This window comes from Haliotis rufescens, unplaced genomic scaffold (assembly GCF_023055435.1).
Source record: "Haliotis rufescens isolate VD_foot unplaced genomic scaffold, xgHalRufe1.0.p SCAF_16, whole genome shotgun sequence".
Classification (NCBI taxonomy): domain Eukaryota; kingdom Metazoa; phylum Mollusca; class Gastropoda; order Lepetellida; family Haliotidae; genus Haliotis; species Haliotis rufescens.
The window spans coordinates 337,252-351,412 of NW_025963846.1; the positions used below are offsets into that span (position 1 = coordinate 337,252).

At 42.1% G+C, this 14,161-nt stretch overlaps 1 protein-coding gene across 1 annotated transcript in view; it reads left to right on the forward strand.

Moving 5' to 3' along the window:
* LOC124146134 (inositol-pentakisphosphate 2-kinase-like) overlaps positions 1-14,161 on the forward strand; it is a 159,136-nt gene that overhangs the window by 80,390 nt on the left and 64,585 nt on the right. The window contains exon 7 of the mRNA XM_048396767.1: positions 12,983-13,041. Within this exon, the coding sequence (XP_048252724.1) occupies positions 12,983-13,041 (59 nt within the window). The remainder of the gene's footprint in view (positions 1-12,982; positions 13,042-14,161) is intronic.

The following is a 14,161-nucleotide window of genomic DNA, read 5'->3' on the forward strand; positions in this document are numbered from 1 at the left end:
TTCCAGGTGTGGAATCAAGCATTGTTATCAAACAAGACTCTCTTCTAATCAACCAGGGGCGGTCGGGTAGCCTAGTGGTTAAAGCGTTCGCTCGTCACGCCGAAGACCCGGGTTCGATTCCCGACATGGGTACAATGTGTGAAGCCCATTTCTGGTGTCTCCCGCCGTGATATTGCTGGAATATTGCTAAAAGCGGCGTAAAACTATACTCACTCACTCACTCACTCACTCTAATCAACCACGCCATAGCTTCCCACCTACCCATGTCACTCCAATCACCTTGTTCCTGTTTCAACTCAACAATGTTACTAGACGTGGGTTAGACAAGTGTGAAAAAGTTGACTGGCCTGGGGCAAGTGTAAATTAAAGGTAGATCCAGCATTTTAAAAAGGGAGGGGTCCAAAATATCAAAACCCTCTCTCAGTGTGTATGTAGGGGGGGATAGTCAGGTCAGTCTCGCTGCCTTGCTTCATGCATGTCATTGTATCCAAATTGCATGGGTTGATGCTCATGATGTCAATCACCGGGTTGTCTTATTTATAGACTGCCTTCATACAGCTGGAATATTGCTGAGTGCTGCGTTAAGCATCAAACAAACAATGTGTTAAGGGCGTCTTTGTTCCAACTCTGTTCAGAAGAGGCATTTTGATTAGTTGTTTGATTACGAGCCGTGAACATCCAAGATAGAATAGGTCTTCAGCAGCCCACGCTTGTCATAAAAGGTGACTATGCTTGTCGTAAGAGGCGACTATCGTGATTGGGTGGTTTGGCTCGCTGACGTGGTTGACTCATGTCATTGTATCCAAATTGCATGGATTGATGCTCATGATGTCAATCACCGGGTTGTCTTATTTACAGACCACCTTCATACAGCTGGAATATTGCTGAGTGCCTGGTTAAGCATCAAACAAACAAAATGTGTTAAGGACTTGTTTGTTCCAACTCTGTTTAGAAGTCTTTTTTATAACTTGTTGATTTCAAGCAAATGTGCTGGAGATTCCTGTCTAAGATGGTCATACGAGAAATTATACATGGCTTAGGTGGAGATTCCTGTCATACGAGAAATTATACAGGGCTTTGGTGGTTTCACCAGACCATCAAGCCATTAGTCCTTGCAGCTGGGAGATAATGTAGGACAGTCGTCTGATTCTATTAAATGTAGTAAGGGTTAATTAGGTCTTAAGCAACCCATGCTTGCCCCAAAAGGCAACTATGTTTGTCGTAAGAGTCAACCAACTGGATTGGGTGGTCAGGCTTCCTGACTTGGTTCATGCATGTCATTGTATCCAAATTGCATGTATTGATGCTCATGATGTCAGTCACCGGGTTGTCTTATTTACAGACCGCCGTCATATAGCGGGAATATTGTTAAGTGCGGCGTTTAACAACAAGCAAACAAATAAAATGTACTTGTTTGTTCCACTTCTGTTTAGAAGTCATTTTGATAACTTGTTAATTGCCGGCAAATGTGCCGGAGAATCCTGTCTTAAGACGATCATAAGAGAAACAAAACATGGCTTTGGTGGTGAATTGTTCCAGGCTATTTATCAAATAGAATGGAGATATCGTACATTGGATAATGGAGGATAATTGAAACAATATTGATGTGATTTGACTGAATGAACAGATCACTGGACCCCGGTCAAGATGAGTGTTGATCTAACATGACCTGAGCAACAGGCGATGGTAATTCTACAACCCTGTCAACAAAACTAGAAAATATCTGCACCAAATTCATCTCAGCCGGGCTTCAGTGGACAGCCCTAATTATCATACTTAAATGTTCCATTTGAAATATTCTACACTGAAGCTAAAACACTGACTCATCCACCGTTAAAACTCTTGGACAAAAACAGCTAGAACATGTGATGGATAGCGCCTCAAGTCTGGTCGGCGTCAAACGTGATTCATTCATCTGACTTCATGTGCGTTTCATTGCTTTCTGGATAACAGTCATCTATCAGATCCACTGTACTGAAATATCAAAGGGCATTGAGATTGCAGATACTCGGGACATACCGGTCACTGTGAGAAGAATTGGAGGGATTAAGCTAAAGCTGTTCAAGTTTGGTTATAGTGGATCAGAATGGTCATATCACATTTTCTCCAAGAATCAGCATCTCATAATTCAATTTCTGTTATTTGTGAATGGCGATTGGCGGCTTGTCTTATTGCTACTTGTATTAGAGGGATGTCATTTGTCAATATGCATGAATAAGGAAATCTGATTACTGGCAGCTTATTGTTTGGTGCCGATTTTGCAGTTTTGTTCATATTCTTATGAATTGGATCACAAATAGATTTTTTAGTTGCAATTCGGCAAAATGGTATAACAAAAGGGGATTCAGGGTAGGCTAGTGGTTGAAGTGTTGCGTGTCACGCTGAAGAAATAGGTTCAATTCCCACAGAGTAGCGATGAGTGAACCTCAGGTTGGATGTCCACAGCCATGAAACTTCTGCAGTACTAATAAATTGCCAGAAACTTCACACGCTCACACCGTGAGATGAAATACATGGAATGACATTACAGTGTAATAACTTATCCTAGTGACTCATCATCGGAGTGTTGTTATGTTTTGGCTTCTGTTTCAACAGTGCGGAGAGTCTGATGAAGAAGCTGATTCCTCGTCTGTAGTCAGTGGTCATTCAAATCTCATATTAGTGGACTTCAGTTGCAAGGTAGAATTTGGGGGCACAGTGATCCCTTGCTACAACGCTACCCTTGGGATCCAAATTATTGATGAGCGTTATAGACGATCAGTGGTTTAACCGAGGTGTAGTCGTAGGGGGTAGATGACCAACACAACAGTACATGCTTTGCCTACCTAACACGACCTACACTGCAGTTTCAGAGTTAAGATTAGAATAGTAGTTGTTTATGATTCACAGTGTAAAAAAAGATTTATCGAGTGTCATGCTCTTTAAAAAAACCACATCGTATCCCTTCAGCAAATTCTTGTTAATGAACAGGTATAACAAACTTGGTCAGTAAATATGCTTAAAGAAATTTGTTGGTAGGGAAGGTTTTGTCCTGGAGGGTGGGTCAGTGATGGGTTGATGAGGGATGGGAGGGAGGGAGGGTTGGGGGTGTGGGGAGGGGGAGTGTCGTGCTGCAGGGGACATCTAGGGATGAGGCGGCCCCTCTATTATTAAGGCGGAGACAGTGGAAACCAAACCATATTACCATCACTAGGCCTGTCAGGAAACGAAACAAAGACATTTTTATAAAAAAAAATTAACAATGCATTTAGTTTTAAGAACAAAGAGTATTATTTTAACACCACAATTCAATTGACATCCCCTTGTGTTCTTTGCTTCATTTGAAAAAGAAACAAATTCTTATTCCTTTGAAAACAGTTCCATAGAGACTTGCTCAAGGGAGAAAGAGAATATGTTGACACTTGCCAATGAATATGAGAGTATTATTTTTAAAGCTGTTCTTTCAACTTGGGTAGGATGAGTAATACAAGCTCCCTGTTCATCAGGGCGCCCTTGTCATTTGTCATGTGTGAGTTTGTCCTATCAATTAGGAATTTGGATGTAAGTGATCATTTGTGTAATATGATGGATCAAAGTGCATTCATTTTTTCTGAATATATTATTGAAATCTTGAAAAAGATAAATGCCATTTACATAGTTTTTAATCAATGTCTGGAGCTAACAGTCAGTGATCATTCTTGTGTAAATTGTGGTATTTGGGGAATTGCATTAGTGCTGTGCTTAGTTCAATTATGATGCAAGAAATAATATTACTTGTGGCTCTGTGTGTGCATGTGTGTCTGTATGTGTATGTGTGTGTCAGTGTGTGTGTCTGTATGTGTGTGTGCATGTGTGTCTGTATATGTACATCTGTGTCTGTGTGTCTGTCAGTGTGTGTGTGCATGTGTGTCTGTATATGTACATCTGTCTGTGTGTCTGTCAGTGTGTGTGTGCATGTGTGTCTGTATATGTACATCTGTGTCTGTGTGTTAGTGTGTGTGCATGTGTGTTTGACTGTGTATGTGTGCGTACGTGAGTGCATGCGTGTCTGTATATGTACGCCTGTGTCTGTGTGTCTGTCAGTGAGTGTGCATGTGTGTGTGTACGTGTGTGTCTGTATGTGTACGTCTGTGTCTGTCTTTCAGTGTGTGTGTATGTGTGTGTGCATGTGTATCTGTATATGTATGCCTGTGTCTGTGTGTCTGTCAGTGAGTGTGCATGTGTGTGTGTACGTGTGTGTCTGTATGTGTACGTCTGTGTCTGTCTTTCAGTGTGTGTGTATGTGTGTGTGCATGTGTATCTGTATATGTATGCCTGTGTCTGTGTGTCTGTCAGTGAGTGTGCATGTGTGTGTGTACGTGTGTGTCTGTATGTGTACGTCTGTGTCTGTCTTTCAGTGAGTGTGTATGTGTGTGTCAGTGTGTGTGTCTGTATGTGTATGTCTGTGTCTGTGTGTCTGTCAGTGTGTGTGTGCATGTGTGTGTCTGTATGTGTACGTCTGTGTCTGTGTGTCTGTCAGTGTGTGTGTGCATGTGTGTCTGTATGTGTATGTCTGTGTCTGTGTGTCTGTCAGTGTGTGTGTGCATGTGTGTCTGTATGTGTATGTCTGTGTCTGTGTGTCTGTCAGTGTGTGTGTGCATGTGTATCTGTATGGGGGTCGGTCGGGTAGCCTAGTGGTTAAAGCTTTCGCTCATCACGCCGAAGACCCGGGTTCGAATCCCGACATGGGTACAATGTGTGAAGCCCATTTCTGGTGTCTCCTGCCGTGATATTGCTGAATATTTTTGTGGGGTGATATTCTGGGATATGGAGCTTGAGTATGGAGGAAACCGACTGTTTCTGCTTGTAGACATATCAGAATTACCTAGGCTTGTCCAAGCTTCCATCTAGGCTATGTCTTATCTCACAGAAAGAAAGAAGCTATCACCTGACTAAACCATCCCACACGAGGGAATCCAGGTCGCACTGACCTCTTGACACTCTTTGATTCACAGGTAAATGTCAGGTGTACACGAGGAGTGCTGGAAACATTCTTTTGTGCAACAATACGGAAGGCCGCAATACGATACGTATCGCAATTCACTTGTTACGATACGTATCTCGTTCCAAACACCAAAATAACACAGATGCCATGAACTGAATTGCACGTCAATTTGTACGAGTGAAAACGGTGACAGAATTTTTCTTCCTTCATCGTATCCCAGTTGTGTGGATCAATGCTCATGATGTCAATCACTGGATTGTCTGGTTCAGATTTGATTATTTACAGACCGCCGTCTTTGTTTGAATATTGCTGACTGCAGCGTTTAACAACAAACAAACAAACAATAACTTGAAGTCTTATTTACAGACTGCCGTCATATAACAAACCAACAATCAAATCAAATTGTGGAATGCGCCTTTTAACAACAAACAACTTATAGTCCTGTTCAAACACTAAACTAAAACATTAGTGACCCACAATGGAGGTCAGTACGGAGAGACAGAAAGTCTGTTACTACTCAGATTAAATCTATACTACTCAAAAGAAGATAAGGAACACACAATTCGTACATGTGACTATCGAGTTAATCTGTCATGGCATGAGAGATTAGCTGTAGCCATTTGAAAGAATCGGGTGTTCTTTAACTTCTTTTGAGTAGTATAGTTATGTTGGTTGATTTGGTATGATTATTACACGGCCGACTTAGACATGATTATGAATGATCTGGATAATCCTTTATTCCCTGAGGACAAAGGTGACCTATACTTGATATAAACACAGTCAAGCCATGTGGACAATCGGCTGGTTGAGATTGAAAGTAATTCATCTTTTCTATTTATACTTGGCCAACTATGACTGGTACTGGTTAGGTGGCACGTGTTGCAGTGATCTCATGTTCCTGTTCCGGGTAGAACTGATCTCTGATCAACTTATCTCTGCACTCAAAACATGAGGGGAAGTCGGTAGCCTAGTGGTTAAAGTGTTAGCTCGTCATTGTAAATTTACCGTGATGACTTTGTGTAAGTTGTGTGTGGGATGATAGTATGGTTAAAGCGTTTGGTTGTCATGCCGGAGACATGGTGCAGTCGGTTAAGCATGTTCAAGGTGTCCTTCAATCAGACGGCTGGAATACTGAAAATACCTTTCACGTGAAATAAAGATGTACTTTACTGTACTTGGTAGGCATTTTAACATGTTTGTGGCAAACACTTACACCAGCGTATGCCCTATGACAATAATTCAATGTTAAGCCCAGATTCCAAAACAATATATTTTGTATACTCCCAAGGAAGTTGAGTATGCATTTTGAATGCACACTTTTCTGTTGTCTGGGTGCTTAAGGCTGTGGATATTGGACTATAAAGTTATTATGATTATTATTATCATTGTTATTGTTGTTGTTAGTCTAATCCAAATGAACGTCAAGTGGTAGGCAATATAAACTTCTTACGCTGCCTCTCCACATCACAAAACTCTCAACATCGTAAGTATTTTCAAATGTGGCTTCAAATTACTTAATAAGTGCATAGCCGTCTTGACACAACTATTTTAGTGTGTGGTGGCACATGAGGCTTGAGTGGGATGCTTTGTGCCGCCACTAATTAGTGTGTCCCACTTGAGTTTTCTCCCCCCACAAGCTGGTGGCCAGAAGTTGCTGTGCAGTGCCTGCATGGATCTTGTAGGCTGTTCTGGTATTTCTGCAGCAGAGTTTCTAAGACTGTGGGAGAGGTAACAGGCTCAGTAACTTGTACCATGTGTTTTGTAATTGTTCATATACACAGTGAAGTTTACAATGGACTCAGTGACTTGGCCACAGATGAATGGTATCAAGACATTTTAAAACACTTTCATTGCGGAACCAAACCGTGGGTTGATGGGAGGGGGTACAAGAGGTGCACAACCCCCTTTTCTCAGCTCCCTGGGAAGTATGCAACCCAAGGCACTAGAAGGTTAACAAATTACCATCTCATCCTACCAGGTACCCATTCACTGCTTGGCAAACAGAGGCCTATTTGGAACTAACCCATTTGCCTTCACTCCGGGACGAGTGTTTACTTCTTCCTCCTGATTTGTGACCTCTGCAGTGTACAGAGGAACACGTGAAGATCTGGGGTAGAATAGGTCTTCAGCAACCCATGCTTGTCTTCCCCTGTGAAGATCTGGAGTAGAATAGGTCTTCAGCAACCCGTGCTTGTCTTCCCCCGTGAAGATCTGGGGTAGAATAGGTCGTCAGCAACCCATGCTTGTCTTCCCCTGTGAAGATCTGGGGTAGAATAGGTCTTCAGCAACCCGTGCTTGTCTTCCCCCGTAAAGATCTGGGGTAGAATAGGTCTTCAGCAACCCATGCTTGTCTTCTCCCGTGAAGATCTGGGGTAGAATAGGTCTTCAGCAACCCATGCTTGTCTTCTCCCGTGAAGATCTGGAGTAGAATAGGTCTTCAGCAACCCATGCTTGTCTTTCCCCATGAAGATCTGGGGTAGAATAGGTCTTCAGCAACCCATGCTTGTCTTCCCCCGTGAAGATCCGGGTTAGAATAGGTCTTCAGCAACCCATGCTTGTCTTCTCCCGTGAAGATCTGGAGTAGAATAGGTCTTCAGCAACCCATGCTTGTCTTCTCCCATGAAGATCTGGGGTAGAAAAGGTCTTCAGCAACCCATGCTTGTCTTCCCCCGTGAAGATCTGGAGTAGAATAGGTCTTCAGCAACCCGTGCTTGCTGTAAGAAGAAACTATGCTTGTTGTGAGAGGCAAATAATGGGGTCGGGTGGTCAGGCTCGATGACTTGGTTGATACATGTCATCGTATCCCAGTTGCGTAAATCGATGCTCATGATATCAGTCAGGCTCACTGACTTGGTTGATGATGTCATCGTATCCCAATTGTGTGGATCGATGCTCATGATGTCAATCCCCGGATTGACTTGATTATTAACCGGCCGCTGTCATTTATCTGGACAACAAACAAACAAACTGTACAGAGGACATCTGCAATCAATATGCCAAACTCTGGTTCTGCTGAAGAATCCAGATAAATCTGATAGATAAAGAAAATTTGTTTCAATTAATGATTACCGAACCCAATTGCAGAAATAATGACCATATTGTAATAACGAGTCCTGTGTAACCATATCTATTAGTGTTGATAATGAGTTATGTAACATGTGCGACATGTTGACAAGTCAGGATACGGAGGCTTGTCAGCCATGATGAGGGAGAGATCAACTGACAGTCCTGATGGTGTTAATTGCAGGCAGGCAGCGTTGTTCGTTAGTTCCAAGGAAACGTCATTAATTGCATGTCAGAGGAAGCTTTGTTCTCTGCTTCTCACTGACACATTTAGACATCTCTTGCTAATGATGTTTTAGCATGTTTGTCACCTTCATCCTCGTGTTATCTGTTGTTGGAAACAAAGGCAAATTACCTTTTAATAGCACCTGAATTTCTGATGGTTCCAGGAGGCTGGTCTGATGAGCTCATAAACAATGATTGGTTTTTATGTAATAAATTTACAATTAATTGGAAGTGAAAAACATCAAGTAGTGTCTTCAACTGATGTTTGTCAATATTTTAAAATATTTATTTGTTTCAAAGTAGGAAAGTTAAAAAAGGACCCTATATCTTGAATTCATTTGTTTGTAATATCAGTTTTTCTGATTCACCTTTGTAAATGATGTAAATGAAGTTCATCAGGCCTTTTCGTACAAGCACTTAACGAAAACAAAAAAAACACCAGACCATTTATTTTTCTTGTTTTGTGGTCTTCCTTGACAAATATATCCCGAGAGACAGGAGAAAAAACAATACCGTTGCCAAAGTTGAGGTTAATTAATTAAGAAATAGGAGTTTGTGCAAAAAATGCCAGCAAATATGTTATAGAATTATTATGTTTCAAGCACGATATATTCATTCAGAAATAATATTCCAGCTATATGACGGCGGTCTGTAAATAATAGAGTCTGTATCAGACAATCCAATGATTGACATCATGAACATCAATCTACACAATTGGGATATGATGACATGCATCAACAAAGCCAGCGAGTCTGACCACCCAATCCCGTTAGTCGCCTCTTATGACAAACATAGTCGCCATAGTAGCATGGGTTGCTAAGGACCTATTCTAACCTGGATCTTCACGGGTCGACCTGTCTGGTAAATATGTACAGAAGCCAAAAACACTAACATCAAAATGAGGAAGTTCTTCTCAGTGAAGACAAATAGTAGTTATGTGTGTCAGCCATCACAAGTACCACAGTAGTATAATCTAAACAAGACAACAAAAACAAATTCAAACCAAATTATCATCATAGATCACCCTGAGTAAGGGGTCTTAGAAAAGATGATTGTTTGTTTACCATGAATTATCTATATTGTAGATGTACTTTAGGTAGGGTTTTGTCAGAATCCCTTTGCACTCATGACACAAAGGTCGAGAGACCCTCACTCAAAGTGTCCTCATTCAGCCAGTAAAACTACAACGCAATACACTCTCTCACTCATGATCTGGGGGACATCATATTTACATCAACAGACACTGAAATATGATAATTATAAACAGGAGGTTTATTGTTCTGGGTTAGAGATGACATTCCATGGCTGTCATTCGAACAATGCATTGATTCAGGAGACTTTGCCCAGTAATTATGACATGTGTAATCATTTTCTTGTGTGTCAAGTGTTTCTCCATTGCTGTGCCCACCATACTTCCTTCCTCCTGCACTTGTGTGTTGACTGGGTCAGCCGGGCGGCAGAGTGGGGTCTGCTCTCCTATCCGGGTTGAGATTTGGTGCATCTGGGTGATCGACGTGGACGTGGGGTCTGCTCTCCTATCTGGGTCTAGATTTGGTGGATGTGGGTGATAGACCATGGAGTGGGGTCTGCTCTCCTACCTGGGTCTAGATTTGGTGGATGTGGGTGATAGACCATGGAGTGGGAGCTACTCTCCTACCTGGGTCTAGATTTGGTGCATCTTGGTGATCGACGTGGATGTGGGGTCTGCTCTCCTACCTGGGTCTAGATTTCGTGGATGTGGTTGATAGAGTGGGGAGTGGGAGCTACTCTCTTATCTGGGTCTAGATTTGGTGGATGTGGGTGATAGACCATGGAATGGGGTCTGTTCTCCTATCTGGGTCTAGATTTGGTGGATGTGGGTGATAGACCATGGAGTGGGAGCTACTCTCCTACCTGGGTCTAGATTTGGTGGATGTGGGTTATAGACCATGGAGTGGGGTCTGCTCTCCTACCTGGGTCTAGATTTGGTGGATGTGGGTGATAGACCATGGAGTGGGGTCTGCTCTCCTACCTGGGTCTAGATTTGGTGGATGTGGGTGATAGACCATGGAGTGGGGTCTGCTCTCCTATCTGGGTCTAGATTTGGTGGATGTGGGTGATAGACCATGGAGTGGGGTCTACTCTCCTACCTGGGTCTAGATTTAGTGGATGTGGGTGATAGACCATGGAGTGGGGTCTACTCTCCTACCTGGGTCTAGATTTGGTGGATGTGGGTGATAGACCATGGAGTGGGGTCTACTCTCCTACCTGGGTCTAGATTTGGTGGATGTGGGTGATCGACGTGGACGTGGGGTCTGCTCTCCTTCCTGGGTCTAGATTTGGTGGATGTGGGTGATAGACCATGGAGTGGGGTCTACTCTCCTACCTGGGTCTAGATTTGGTGGATGTGGGTGATAGACCATGGAGTGGGGTCTACTCTCCTATCTGGGTCTAGATTTGGTGGATGTGGGCGATAGACCATGGAGTGGGGTCTGCTCTCCTACCTGGGTCTAGATTTGGTGGATGTGGGCGATAGACCATGGAATGGGGTCTGCTCTCCTATCTGGGTCTAGATTTGGTGGATGTGGGTGATAGACTCGGAAGTTGATGAGCGAGAGCATCATACCTTTACCAATGTAATGTTGTCATTGATGTTTGCATGGGACCCTGCATCATTGATACTGTCGGTCTATAACTAGACCAACATTAAGTCAATGAAAACATTTCTTTAAAATAATTATAATTTCTTTTCTTCAAAAGAACCTTTCCTCTTCTGCTGTTTTCATAGGAAACTAGACTTGGTTTAGTTTTATCTAGACTTGCCTAGGCTTTTAATTCCACAGTCATGGCGCAGGACTAGTCTGTAACATTCACCCATTCGTCAGAAGCCAGAGTGCAGTAGAAGTTCTTGTGGACAAGTGAGATTAGCTAATAATAGTTCAACAGAACTGTAATGAATGATGCTGAAAAGTGAATTCCGGCAAGCAGACGCAAAGGTCTGTGCACTGACGCTGTACATATGGTACAGGTTGTCCATGGTGTTGTGGAGAGACCACATTCCCAACAGCCCAGCATCACGCTGTACTGTTTCCCCAGTGTACAAAGACATCAGGACAACACATAGGTCCATGGTGTTGTGGAGAGATCACATTCCCCACAACCCAGCATCACGCTGTACTGTTTCCCCAGTGTACAAAGACATCAGGACAACACATAGGTCCATGGTGTTGAACGTCAGACGTTGAAAGAAAGAAACAAAGGGCAGTTATGGGACATTTGGTATGAATTTCAATGGGGTAGCCTAGCAGTTAAGGTGTTTGCTCGTCACACCAAAGGTTTGGGTTGATCCCCACGTGGGTACAATGTGTGAAGACATTTTCTAGTGTCCCCCATCATGATATTGACGAATTAATGTTAAGACCGGAAAAACCATGCTCACTCACTCATTTGGAATTGACTTCTGACATAGCCATCTGCCGAACATGATGATCCCTGGCGTGGTAGCCATGTTGTATTCTGTGGGTTCAGTGTCATGATTAACATGCTCTGCTTTCAGTGTAGAGCTAGCTAGGCTAAATGCGATAAGTTGAATAAATATTAGTTTCCGCGTTTCAATCAGAAGTGGTTATTTCAATTTGAAACCTCTGATTAACCAAATCAGTGTTTTCTCCAAATTCATGCTAGAATCCTGGGTTGATGTTGGAAAGTGGAGCATGGGTATCTCAGTCATGTAGGATGCTGCAAGTCCCGGTGTCGAGTTGTGGCCCTGAAGCTGGCCGGAGTCCAAAGATGCTGGGTTTGAATGTCATATTTGCCCCGATTATGATCATTGATTTGTCTGCACCATACCCACGCTTTTGGTTTCAACAAAGGGGTAAACGTCTGGTACCAGCATCACATTCGGTTTTCCTCGCTCTGACACACAGTTATATAACTGAAATACTATTCAAAATGACCCATGAAGATCTGGGTTAGAATAGCTCTTCAGTGATCCATGTTAACCTAAGAAGTGCTGCTGCCATATAGCTGGAATAGCTGTGTGCGGTGTTAAACAACATACAAAGAATTCAGGACCATATATTGAGTCATTCCAACCACACGCACTAAGGATAAATGATTAGTCTTTGGAATTTGTATGCATATAACTGATCACATTCAAGGAGCCAAACGTATGTAAACTAGAGCTGCTGGCACAAGATTGATTGGTTTAAGCTAGATTTGCTAAACTGCATGTAAATCTATTTCATAGTCCGCTGCATGTTGAATTGCAGCATCAATCTTCGATGCTGACCACCTTATGTTGTGGAGACATATTCAATATGAGCACTGGCAGGAACCATAATATGGTAAACTGCTGCCACGTTACATCATGATTGATGCATTTTCATCGTGGCTGAGAACCCTGTCTATATTCACCAGCCAAACAAACGATGTAACTGGCTGTCTGGTACGCAACAATTCTAATAAATTCTACAAGCTTGGGGCTGTATGGCACAGCTCTTAACTTATCTTCAAGGTTTTTTAAACCAGTGCATATTTTGATAGTCACATCATTTCCATGAAGTTGATCATGTTTTAGATTTCCAAGACGTCTCTCATCGAGTTGTTTCTGTGGGAGAATGGACCACACAGTTGTGCCCCTGTGTTTACAAACATCTGAAAAAAATAAACTGAAATGTGTTTGAGATGACCCCTTAAAATGGAGGGTGGCAGGTGTTCTCTAATGAAAGCTTCTGATTGGTTGTTTTTCAGACCAAAGCCGGAAAGTGGCCTGAAACCAGTCATTACTGTCCCTTGGACCTCTTCTCAGGGTAAGTGGGTGCGACTTTAGAACGGATCAGACCATTTTGTTGGAAGGGGACACAGGGTCTTTGTTTGGGAGTGGAGAGGAAAATGTCAACAAGCCGACTTCAAGAACCCAGTCACGTCTGTGGCCTACTTTTGACTTGTCCTAAATAAAAGCGGATGTTTGCAAATCCTCCAAACCATCTAATGCATTATCAAATTAAAGCAATATTTCATCAGTTGAATGCAGTTGCACCAATATGCATACAATATCCATGCAAATGCATATTTGGAGCAAGCTGGCATACATGCATGATGCATGATTACACCATACAAACCAACTTTTGTTACCTTTGTAATATTCTTGCAAATTCCATAACACAGCCCCACTGTAACTGGATGGTTTTAAAGGTGGGAAGAATTTGTTATGAATTAAACAAGGCATTAAAGACATTTCACATAGACCTGTACACCCTGTGAATGTTGTTATAAATAAAACAAGGCATTAATGACATTTCACATAGACCTGTACACCCTGTGAATGTTGTTATGAATTAAACAAGGAATTAAAGACATTTCACATAGACCTGTACACCCTGTGAATGTTGTTATAAATAAAACAAGGCATTAAAGACATTTCACATAGACCTGTACACCCTGTGAATGTTGTTATGAATTAAACAAGGCATTAAAGACATTACACATAGACCTGTACACCCTGTGAATGTTGTTATGAATTAAACAAGGCATTAAAGACATTTCACATAGACCTGTACACCCTGTGAATGTTGTTATGAATAAAACAAGGCATTAAAGACATTTCAAATAGACCTGTACACCCTGTGAATGTTGTTATGAATTAAACAAGGAATTAAAGACATTTCACATAGACCTGTACACCCTGTGAATGTTGTTATGAATTAAACAAGGCATTAAAGACATTACATATAGACCTGTACACCCTGTGAATGTTGTTATGAATTAAACAAGGCATTAAAGACATTACACATAGACCTGTACACCCTGTGAATGTTGTTATGAATTAAACAAGGCATTAAAGACATTTCACATAGACCTGTACACCCTGTGAATGTTGTTATGAATTAAACAAGGCATTAAAGACATTACACATAGACCTGTACACCA